The sequence below is a fragment of the Ipomoea nil genome, unplaced genomic scaffold, assembly GCF_001879475.1.
Source record: "Ipomoea nil cultivar Tokyo-kokei standard unplaced genomic scaffold, Asagao_1.1 scaffold1317, whole genome shotgun sequence".
NCBI classification, from domain to species: domain Eukaryota; kingdom Viridiplantae; phylum Streptophyta; class Magnoliopsida; order Solanales; family Convolvulaceae; genus Ipomoea; species Ipomoea nil.
In genome coordinates, this window is record NW_017617745.1 from 90,001 (window position 1) to 102,281 (window position 12,281).

A 12,281-nucleotide genomic window follows, 5' to 3' on the forward strand; every position below is an offset into this window, starting at 1 on the left:
GTCGCGGGTTGAGGAGGACGCTGGTTGGCCTTCTGGAATGCACTCAAAGCCGCAACCGCCTTCTTCTATGCGCCGACGGGTGGGGGGAGGGCGCCGTCCCAGACTGCGGAATTGCGACATCGCCACAATTGATACAGGATTGCCACCATAAGAGCACTTTGTTCTTCTGTTAACATTGCAAGCGCACCAGTTAGCCATGCTGGGAATAAACCGGTAATGATATTTGTTATAGGCAGTCCTAAAACATTCCAAATAAGTCTAGAATATTCACAGGTAACTAAAGCATGCATAATATCTTCATTAGCCAAACCACACATTTGGCATGTTGGCTCTACCTCCATCCTCTTTATAATCAAATTATTAGTTGTAGGGAGAATATCACAAATTGCTCTCCATAGGAAGGTCCTCCATTTTGGGGGAACCCTCATCTTCCACACAGTAGTCCATTTACCAAAATCGCCGGCAGCATGCACATAATTCCGCATAATATTCCTATAGGCATTCTTAACCGTATAAACTCCCCTGGGGTCACCCAGCCAATACCATGAGTCCTCATACCGGGGGCTAATTTGAATTCTATTAATACAAGTCACATCATCCTCATCAAATAAATCAGTTAAAATATGAGGATCACAAGCATCAGTCTGTGGATTAATCAAACCTGCCACGCGGGCTTCTCTCAGTTGCTCAGGCATGTTTGTTTGTATGAAGGGGCTAGGATCATCTGGTAACCATGGATATCCCCATATCAATGTTGCTTCACCATTACCAATCCTTCTACGGACTCCTGCTACAACCATATCATGTGCTTCCATAATACTTCTCCAAGAATAACTTGGGCAATTTCCTACCTTGGCATCAACAAAAGAGGTATTAGGAAAATAACATGCCTTATAAATCTTTGCAACAAGGGAGATGGGGTTTGTGAGAAAACTTCATGCTTGCTTTCCTAGCATAACCAAATTAAATCCCCTGAGATCCTTAAAACCCAAGCCACCAAACTTCTTAGGGACACATAATTTATCCCATGCTTCCCAGTGTATCCCCCTATCCACACAAGTACCCCATCAATATCTGTTCATAGTCATTTAGATTGATAAGCAAACTGTGTCAGGAAGTAAGAAAACACTGATTGAAAAGGTAGGCATTGACTGGGCTACACTTTTCAACAAGACCTCCTTACCTTCTTGTGAAAGTAATTTCTTGTTCCACGAACCAACCCTCTGTTTGATTTTATCCTCAATATAAAAAAACACCGCTCTCCTATTCCTCCCAATAAAAGATGGTAGTCCCAGATATTTTCCAAAGTTGGCTGCCTGGTCAATGCTACCTTATTCACGCAAAACAGTTAAGCCATATATAATCTCAAGCTCCTACTTTTACATGCTTGAACTTACAAAAATTAGGTCTCGCTAGATGGGATTAGCATGAAGTTCATGGGTCAAAATACTAGGCTCTGTTTGGCACACTTATCTGAAAAGTTAATAGCTAATAAGTTAACTGATTGGAATTAAAGTGTTTAGTAAAACTAGCTGTTAAATAATAAGATGATAAGTGTAAAAAGGAATAAAAAAGATATTTTTATAAATTTATATATTCAAATTTAAATAGTGATATGTGTGTGTGTGTGTGTGTGTGTGTGTGTGTGTGTGTGTGTATATATATATATATATATATATATATATATATATATATATATATATATATATATATATATATATATATATATATATATATATATATATATATATAAAGGGAAGGGTTCAGGTGCGGGTATAGCTTCCCGTGCGGTTAGATCTGAGCTGTTGATCAAATTTAGATCAACGGCTCAAATCAATGAAATTTTCTTTTTTTTTTTAAAAAAAAGAAAAAACGCGTGTCTGGAAGAAAGAAGCATAAGCTAAAACTAACGCACATTAAGTTATAGAAACATGCACCTTAAGTGTTAGATCTTAAGCACAAACTCACGCACATTAAGTACAAAACTCACACACATTAAGCACAACGTCACGCACATTAAGTACAAAACTCACACACATTAAGCACAACGTCACGCACATTAAGCACAAAACACACGCACTTTAAATATTAACTCACAGACTTTAAGTTTCAACAACTATTGACATTAAGCACAAACTCACGCACATTAAATACAAAACTCACGCACATTAAGCACAATCTCACGCACATTAAGCACAAAACTCACGCACTTTAATTATTAACTCACAGACTTTAAGTTTTAACAACTACTCACATCAAGCACAACCCCACGCACATTAAGCACAAACCTCACGCACCTTACGCACAAACCTCACGCAGATTAATCACAGATCTGCCCACCTTAACTTTGACCTAGATGCAAAAATTACAAAATTGCCACCGCGTTTTTTTTTTAAAAATTTTGGTAATCCTAGACGTTGATTTAAGCGAGATGAATGGCCCAGATTAAACCGCACAACCGCACCTGGGCACCTTAACCGCACCAGAACCTAATTCTATATATATATATATATATATATATATATATATATATTGGTTCCTGTGAGAACAGGTCTTCCCGTGCGGTCAGTGCGGCATACACTATTAGGTATGCATAAATGCACCATACAGTGTTCGAGAATACACCAGAATGAAATGCCAAAAAATGCACCACAACAAAAAAATACACCACACATAATGGTGTATTTTCGAACACTATGTGGTGAATTTATGCATACCTAATGGTGTATGTCACACTGACCGCACGGGAAGACCTGTTCTCATAGGAACCTGACCCTATATATATATATATTGATACTGCTAATTATACGTAAGCAATATATAACAACACGAGACCAATTAAAGCAAGTAAATATCTTTATTGATCACGGTAAAGGCCCTAAGTACAATCTACTTGGTTGCTCTGAGTGCCGACTGACTGCGGTCGGGATTCTCTAACAGCAACCTATCGATCATCCAAAAGTCCCCTACACTGTAGCTACTGTGGGTATTTATAGCCGCTATGCCGGGGACAGGATTCCAGCCGTTCGGCATGTCCTCCACGTAGCCACCACGTGTCATCCTCCCGGGTGCCCGTGTAGAGGATCGCCACGTGTCTTTCGTCAGCTCTCTCGCCAAAGGGCTACCGTTCGGCGGTCGACACCGCCGATCGGGCAACTCCCGGGTGGGCCCCGACCGGGTTCTTCTCACGGAGCCCGACCTGTTACCTGAAAAGACAAAGAGAAAAAAACAAAGGCCTCTCGGTTGTGGTGAAGCTATGTCGGTCGGGATATTCCCTACCAAGAGCCCCCCAGCCCGGGCCTTTTTGATCGTCCGGGAAAAAATGGGCCGGGATGAAGAAGCCCAACCGCCGGCCGCTAAACCGACCGGCCAGCTGTCATTCCCTTCTCCGCCACGTGTCGGCCACTGCCGGCCTCTGCGACTGCAACCGTTGCCTCGGAATCAGCACTGGTCGTGTCGCGCAAGTGGACGACTTTCCCGCCTAAATGCTCTCCTATAAATAGGCCCTTGAGGCCCTCATTTGAACTTTCCTCACTCTTTTGCTTCAGTCGGTACCCTCAGAGAGCCCCGAGCAGAGCACCTTAGCGAGGCAGTCGAGCTACAAGACTTCAAGCTTTCATTCGCAAAGTTCTTCCATTCGGTAAGTTCTCAACCCTTCTTTTACTTTACGCTTTCATTTATAAGTAGAATCGTTAGGTCAACTAACTGTCCCGGACGTCTCAAGTCCTTTACTAACCCCGACCGACCTTTAGGTAGATCGAAATGACGGATTCTGACAGCCAAAATGCCTCGATCGCGGACTACGACGAGGAGGTCGAGTACCTCAGCGACGAGGAAGTGGACATCATGTCCTACTCTCCCGAGGCCATTCACCGACCGGAGCCAGCCCCCGAGCGGGCTTCCGAACAAAACGACGCGTCAAGCTCCTCCGGGTCATCGAGTTCCAGCTCAAGCGGATCGGGGAGCTCCGGAGAAGAGGAAGAAGGACCCTCGTCAGGCAGACGGGGTTCACCGATCGAAGGTGCTAAGGACACGCCAACCCGGGTGGTTGGGGACCACCCGGGAGCCGTTGCTCGAAGAAGCGACCGGGAAAACACCCCCGAGCAAGCCGAGGAAAACACGGCCGGGCCGGCCGCACCAGCCGCAACGGAGTTCGAATTCTTGAACAGCGAGAATGTCGAACAACAAATGAGCCGATTGACCACAGGCGAGGCGGCTAGGATTGCTGAAAGGCTCGTAGGTCGGGTGGAATTCGACACGAGCCGGAAGTTAGGGAATGTTATCGATCGGCATCGGAGCAAATGGATCGGGATGCATTACGACTCCCTGATGGCCCCGATCGCCATTCCCTTCACCCCCCTCCTGAACGCCTTCTTGGCCTACTACCGGGTCGTCCCAGCCCAGATTTTCCCCAATGCGCACCGGATTATCGCCTGCTTTCCACAGATATGCGCTCGGCATGAAGCCGCCTGCACGATGGAGCTGTTCAACTTCATCTACCAAGTCAAAGTTCTCCCGGGCAGCTACGGGGGCGGGTTCTTGATGCTACAGTCCCGAGCCGACATGTGCGCAATCAGAGGCCTGCCCGGGAACAACAGGGGGTGGAAGAACAGGATTTTCTCCCTAAATACGACCCCTGGATTCTCCCGGTTGACCGCGCTTGGAGCACCCACTTTCGGAAACAAGTGGTGCCGGACGAGACGCAAGCGCTCAGGGAGACGGTCAGTCGGATCTCAAGCGAGCTGGACGAGTATACAATCTTCCGAATGGCTGAGAGTCTCGAGGCGGCTAAACTCCCGCCCCCTACATACGAGCTACAGGAGAAATATCTGCCCGTGCCGATGGGCGTGACGGTCGCCAAACCATCGAGGCGAACGAAGAAAGGTTTTAACTCGAGCTAACCCTCCCGACTTAACTTTATGCATTGATCACACTAACTCGATTTCTTTGTTTGCAGCTATGGCAGAGTTCGGTGACGAAGATGCCCCCCTTCCCCCGCCCGCCAAGATCTCCCTTGGTGGCAAGAAGAAGGCGAAGGCGAAGCCCGCCGGGGAAAAGGAGATTCCCTCGGCCCGACCACTAAGTACCTCGACCGTGACGACGGGCGAGGGCTTTATCGTCGAGCCCTTCGACGTCCTGATCACCCGGGTGGAAGTCGCCCGGGGAAAAGAGAAAGTGCCCGAGCAGGGCGTGAGGGAGGTGGGCGGCATGAAACGCCGCCGTGAACAACGCAGCCCGAGCCCTTCGGTCGGGCGAGAAGGGGCCATACCGTCCATACTGGCCCGGATCGGCAACGCCGGGCCAGCTAAGGAGGATATGGGGAAGATGACCCCGACCCAAGTGGCCGAGAGGATCGGCTACGATCTGGCCGAGGTAAGCCTTCTTTAGCTATTCATCTTTTTGTGCAAGTGTCTTCGACCGGGCTAACCCCGACTGTCTTTGTTTTTGCAGATCTCCTGAGCGGCCCAATTATTACAGGGTCGGGCCATGCTGGCCGAGGAAGCCGACCACCATAAGAAGACGGCCGCCCGTCGCCTTCTGGAGGTTAAAGAGCTCCAAGCCGAGCTCGAGAAGGCTCAAAAGGCCTTAAAAAAGGGCGACGAGGACCGGGCCCTGGCGGAGAAGGTTGCCCATCGGGCAATCGAGGAGGCCAAACAGCTGAAGGCTCAGCTCGGTAACCCGAGCGAATTGGCGCAAGCGGTCTTCAAAGACAGCGACTCGGGCTCAGCCTTCCTCACAGCAGCCCGGGGAACAAAGGTCGGGGAGGATCTAATCCTCTCGTTCGGGCGGTGGGCCTTCAAGGCCGGGCAGCGGAAGATGCTCGAGCGGGCTCGTACCCGGATGGAGCAAGCTCTCGAGGGGGAGGACCTTCAGCTGGTTCTCTCGACGCTGCCCCCGGACTTGGCCGATCCCGGTCCTTCTCCCTTCAGCCCAAAAGAGAAAACAGTCGAACAAGGCGGGTCTTCTGCGGCCGCTGCGAGCGAGAAGGAAGCTGCTGGAGCTCAGGAAGCGAAGAAGTAGGGATAAGCTTCTTCTGTTTTTTTTGTAAAGGGACACCGATCGGGAGCCCGGTCCCGAATTTGTACCGGGCACTTTTGCTGATTAATAAAATTAATTAATTAATAATAATAATTTTTTTTTTGTCCAACTTATCCCATTCGTCTTCGAGCACACACTGATCTCCATCGCTCGACCACCGGGCCTTCAGGCCCGGTCTTGCAATACTCGACCCTGCTAACGCCCGACCTTAGGGCCTTATGGCTTGGTCGCACATCTGATGTTTCGTCATAAAATTGGCCAATCCGACCGAGTTTACCCGATCTCCCGGCCTTGACGATTTTTGGAAGTAGATTCGTCATAATATTGACCTACCCGACCAAGTTTACCCGGTCTCCAGGTCTTGACGAATTTTTCGAAAAGAAGTAAGCCCCATGGTCAGGATATACCGAGCGATATGGGCCTATCAACACTCCATTTATAAGCCCCACGGTCAGGATATACCGAGCGATATGGGCCTATCAACACTCCATTTATCCCAGCCCCCACACTATTGTGCCCTCGAGGCACGAGTGGGTGCGATAGTGGACAGAAGTCGGACGGATCGGGGAATTATGCTGAGAGCTCCTGGCTTCCCCGATCAATGGCGTGACTCGAATGTCCGCCGATGTGGAGCGCATCTGACCGGTCGATAGATTCGCCCGGTCGGTATAGCTTGAAGATAAATTGATCTGCGTGCACTGAAGGTAAAGAAAATAAGCGACCGGGCCGCCGCATGCAAGCGGTCGAGCAATCACCGATCGTATATACATTAAAACCTTCCCGCTCGCAGGCGGTAAACAAGTATTTACAATCATAAAGCTTAATTACAACCGACGACCGGGACCTACTCGCAGGTCAAGCCCCCACTTCGCCAAAAGTTACAAAAAATAGGCTTAATGCCTAAACATAACGAGGTGCTCGGAATTCCAAGTCCCCTCGATTACCCGACCAGTTGTCGTCTCCAGTCGGTATGTACCCGGGCGTATAACCGCACTGACGATGTACGGCCCTTCCCAATTTTGAGCTAGCTTTCCGCCCTCCAAAGGTTGACTGGCCTCCCTTCGTCGTAGAACATAATCTCCAACCTGAAAATAACGAGGGTTGACCCGAACATCTTTAGAACTCTTAACGCGCTTCTGATACTCGGCTATACGCCGAGCGGCTAGCTCTCTTTTTTCTTCGACCCCATCGAGATCCACCGCCATAGCATGTTCATTCTCCTCGGCATTGTAGGTTCTTTCTCGATCGGTCGGGATCCAAGCCTCGATCGGGAGTCGGGCTTCAGCTCCGTAAACCAGGGCGAAAGGGGTCTCCAAAGTAGCTTCCCTCGGGGTCGTCCGATAAGTCCATAAGACATACGGCAACTCATCGGCCCAACTACGACCGGCCGAGTGTAACTTCTTTTTCAGACCTTCCAAAATCGTCCGGTTCGCGTTCTCTACTTGACCGTTTCCCTGCGGGTAAGCCACCGACGACCGGATGTGAGTCGTCCCGATCGTGGCCAAGAAGTTCTGGAAATATTGGCTTACGAATTGGCGGCCGTTGTCGCTGATGAGATGCACGGGCACACCAAAACGGGAGACCACATTGCGCCAAAGAAAGCGAGCACATTGCTGAGAGGTAATCGTGGCTAAGGGCTCGGCTTCTATCCACTTGGAGAAGTAATCGATGGCGACGATCACAAATTTTCTCCGACCGGAAAGCTGAGGGAAGGGGCCCAATATGTCTACCCCCCACCTAGCGAAAGGAATTGCGGTCGTGACTGGCTGATAGAAGGTCGCCGGTCGTCCAGGCATCCGGGCGAACAGTTGGCACGTCTCACATTCCCGAGCTAACTTTTCACAGTCCAGCTGGAGGGACGGCCAATAGTATCCGATCAGCATGATACGACGGGCCAGGGATCGGCCTCCCTGATGTGAAGAGCAAATTCCCGAGTGCAGTTCCTTCACGACTAAATCGGCCTCAAATGTGGTCAAGCAACGCATAAGTGGGCCTCCATACGATCGCCGATATAAACGACCGTCCAAGACTTGGAACCTTGGGGCCCTCAGCTTGGCCTTCCGAGCGCGCTGTGGGTCGTCTGGGAGGCGGCCGTGCTCGAGGTACTCCTTCAGATCGGTGATCCAATTGTCATCTACCGGTTGGATGGGATTGACTGGTAGACGGTGAATACTGTGTCTCGGGATCACCAAGATCCGAGCTATCTTCGACATATGTTCCGGGGCGTCTTGAGCTAATTTGGATAAGATATCTGCATCGGCGTTATCCAATCGAGGTATGTGCCGGACGGTATATCCCCGGAACTGAGCGAGCTTCTCCATGGCAAGGTCTCGGTATAACTGCAAACGCTCACCATTGACTTCATAATCTCCGAGAACTTGCCCGACCACGAGCGCGGAATCTGTCTGAGCTCGGATGTACTCAGCCCCCAAGTCCCGAGCGCACTGTAAGCCGTTGACGAACGCTTCGTACTCGGCTTCGTTGTTGGTCGGGTGGAACTGGTACATGAGAGCAAAATAGACCTTGAATCCTTCCGGGCTTGTGACCACCACTCCTCCTCCTGCCCCTTTCTTGCTACTTGACCCATCTGTAGCCAGCGACCACCACTCAGCCTCGGGATCCGCGACCTCCAGAGGTCGGGTATCCCGGGCGGTGCACTCGACCAAGAAGTCCGCAAGAGCTTGACCTTCAATAGCCGGTCTCGGTCGGTATTCGATCGCGTACTGGGTCAACATTAACGCCCACTTGACGAGGCGACCGGATGATGAAGCAGTTCGGAGGACTGGCCCGATCGGCTGATCGGTCAACACGCGAATTGCTCGACCTTGGAAGTAGGGAGCCAACTTCTTCGCGGCAACGTATAAGGCATAGACGACCTTCTCTAGCCGGGAGTACCGGAGCTCGGGACCATGTAGCGCGTGGCTTACATAGTACACCGGTCGCTGGACCCCTTCCGGATCGGTTCGGCACAACACTGCGCTTACTGCACGATCGGAGACGGCGAGGTACACGTCTAGCTCCTCTCCGAGCTCGGGCTTTGAGAGCACGATCGGTGACATGAGATATCCCTTCAGCTCATCAAAAGCCGCTCGGCACTCTTCGTCCCAGACGAATCCATTAACCTTCCGCAATACCTTGAAGAAAGGTAAAGCGCGCTCGGCTAGCTTGGAGAGGAACCGGCTGAGGGCTGCCAACCGACCGGTCAATTGCTGGACTTCCCAAACGGTGGAAGGTGGCTGCATGTCCAGAATCGCTTTTAATTTGGCCGGGTTAGGCTCGATTCCTCTCTTGGTCATCATATAGCCGAGGAACTTGCCGGTCTGAACCGCGAATGTGCACTTGGTCGGGTTCAGCCGCAACTGGTACTTCCTCATGATCTGGAAGCACTCCCGGAGGTCCCAAGTGTGGTCGGATCGGTCCCGACTCTTGACCAGCATGTCATCGATGTAAGCTTCCATCGTTCGGCCCAATAGATCGGCAAAGAGCATGTTAATCATCCTCTGGTAGGTCGCTCCTGCGTTCCGCAGGCCGAACGGCATCACTCGGTAACAATACAGCCCATCCGGGGTCACGAAGGCTGTCTTGCTCTCGTCTTCATGGTGCATCATGATCTGATGATACCCCTTGAAGGCATCCATGAAGCTCATTAATTCGGCCCCGACCGTCTCGTCGACCATCTGGTGAATGCTCGGTAGGGGATACGGGTCGAGCGGACAGGCCTTGTTGAGGTCCGTGAAATCGATGCACATCCTCCATGCTGGGGGCTTAGGAACAAGAACGATATTTGCCACCCACTCGGGATAAACCACCGGACGGATGTGCTCGATCGCCGCCATTTTCTTGACTTCTTCTCTGACAAATTCGCGGCGATCGGAGGAAAGGTGTCGTGTCTTCTGCACGACCGGCTTGGCTGAGGGATCGACGGCTAACTTGTGACAGATGACCGATCGATCGATCCCGGGCATGTCTTCAGGCCCCCACGCGAAGATATCAGCATACTCCCGGAGTATGGCCAAAACTTCCGCTCGAAGCTCGGGGGTGAGGGCTCGGCCAATCTTGATCTTCCTATCCGGGCGGTCCTCGGATAGGGGAACTTCTTCTATTTCTTCGGAAGGCTCAGGCTGCTCCTTCCGTTCCTTAGCCTCCTCCTTGGCTATGGTGTTCACCCGGGAAGATGGACCGGAGTCACGTCTATTGACCGCTCGGGTGTAACACTTCCGGGCGGATTGGACATCGCCACATACCACGCCGACCCCATTAGGGGTGGGGAATTTCATGCACAGGTGGGGCATAGAAATTATCCCACCGATCTTCATAATGGCGGGTCGGCCCAAGATAATGTTGTGGACGCAATGGAGGTTGACCACAACAAATTCTAGCTCCGTTTGGATCGACTTGGGAGGTGTGTCGATCTCGACCGGGAGCGTTATTTTTCCCTCGGGGTAAATAAGAGCCCCGGTAAATCCTGACAGTGGTACACCGACCGGAGTCAGCTCCTTCCTGTCGAGGCCAAGCTTCTCAAACACGTCCAAGTATAGGACGTTCACACTGCTGCCCGTGTCAACCATAACCCTCTGGGCGTCTGTCCCCTTAACGTCAATCGTGACCACGAGCGCCTCCATGCCGTGGTCGCTGCTGGTAGGTTGGTCCTCGAGGGTGAAGGTTATGGGTTCCATCTTCTGCCTCTTCCCGGTTCCTCGGGAATCCACTATAGCGACCGGGCAATTAGTCCGCGGTCGGGAAGCATCTTCCAGTCCACCAAAAATGACGTGGATGGTAGGCTTTCCGGACGGGCGGCTACCAGACGGAGGGTCGGGGTCTCGTCGGTCATCATGACGATCATCCCGTCGATCGTCCCTTCTGTCTTGCCCAGATCGATCAGAGCGGTGATGGGAACGTCTATGATCCCTCCGCTCGGTGTTCCTCTTGTTGTCCTCTCTCTTCCCCACACACTTGTCCAATTTTCTCCTGTTAAGCAAATCTTCCAACAATTGGCGTAAGTGGGTACACTCCTCGGTATCATGCCCGGCACATCGATGGTAAGCACAGTGCTTACTCTTGTCAGGGCCGTCTCGATCGGGATGAGGGAGTTTGATGAGATTGCAGGACTGGGCGTACTGCATGGCCTCCGCTGCGGATCGGTTCAAGGCCGTAAACTCGCCAGGCCTGGTGCGGGATCGGGGATTGTCATCTCCCGACCGATGCTCCGCCCGGCCGGCCGGTTTACGGGACGAAGAGCCGACCTCCTGCAAGCGCTTTACGGCGTTCGCCTCGCCGGCGTTGGCGTAATCTGTGACCCTCCGAAGGGCCTCCTCGTAACTGGTCGGGGGGTGTAGGATGAAGTCCTGATACAAATGCCCCGCCCGGAGAGATATGTGAAGCATGTGGGTGGCGGTCGCATCGTCCATAGGCTCGACTTCCCCGACCGCCGCTTTCCATTTGATGAGGAAATCGGTCAAGCTTTCCCCTTCTAATTGCTTGGCCTTCTCGAGATACATGTAGGACTTCCTCACCACTTTGGAAGTGATGAACTTCCTCACAAATTTGATCGCCAGGGTCTCAAATTTATCGATCGACCCCGGTTGCAGGGTACGGAACCACTCTGCCGCCCGACCAGTGAGGGTCGAGTAGAAGGCCCTACACATCACGGTGTCCGAAACGCCCTTCAGCATCATGTCGCTGAAAAAATCATTCACGTGGGCCTTAGGATCTGCCCGTCCGTCGTAACTCTTCTCTCCAGAGACCTTTAAGTCAAGCGGGTAAGGATGGGCCATCACCGCTGCTGTGAAAGGCGTCTGGTGCAGGGTCGATTGGTTGACCGGGGGTGTTGCAGGGTACGCATTCCTGAGCTGCGCAACTTCCGCCTGGAGGTTATATAGTAATCCTCGGGTTTCGTTGAGCTCGGCGGCTTGGGCTGTATCCCGAGCGCGCCGCCGTCGGTGAGATCTTGACCCGCTATACCCAGATGAAGCCTCCTGCATCTGTACGTCCTCTTGCCCGCGGTTCGGGTCTTGGGGTCCCAAACGCTGGCGCATCTCCGGTCGAAGACGATCAAAAGCTACCGCTCGGGCAACTTCTTCAGGGTCCTCCGCTTGGACGGCCTGAGCTGGTGCCTCCATCGCATCAGCACCCCCCGACCCCAACCGCGAATGAGCCGAGCGTCGAGCCCGGGACGCGGACTGACGCTGCGGCTCTACCTGTGCGGTCGGTTGTACTGGAGGGGCGGCGGCTGGAGCTGTGTA

At 51.9% G+C, this 12,281-nt stretch overlaps 1 protein-coding gene across 1 annotated transcript; it reads right to left on the reverse strand.

Moving 5' to 3' along the window:
- Nucleotides 1-65: 65 nt before the first annotated feature.
- Nucleotides 66-815, reverse strand: LOC109185193. Its single transcript, XM_019335174.1, has one exon. It carries the CDS (start codon nucleotides 813-815, stop codon nucleotides 66-68), a length of 750 nt encoding a protein of 249 aa, XP_019190719.1.
- Between the last annotated feature and the right edge of the window lie 11,466 nt (nucleotides 816-12,281).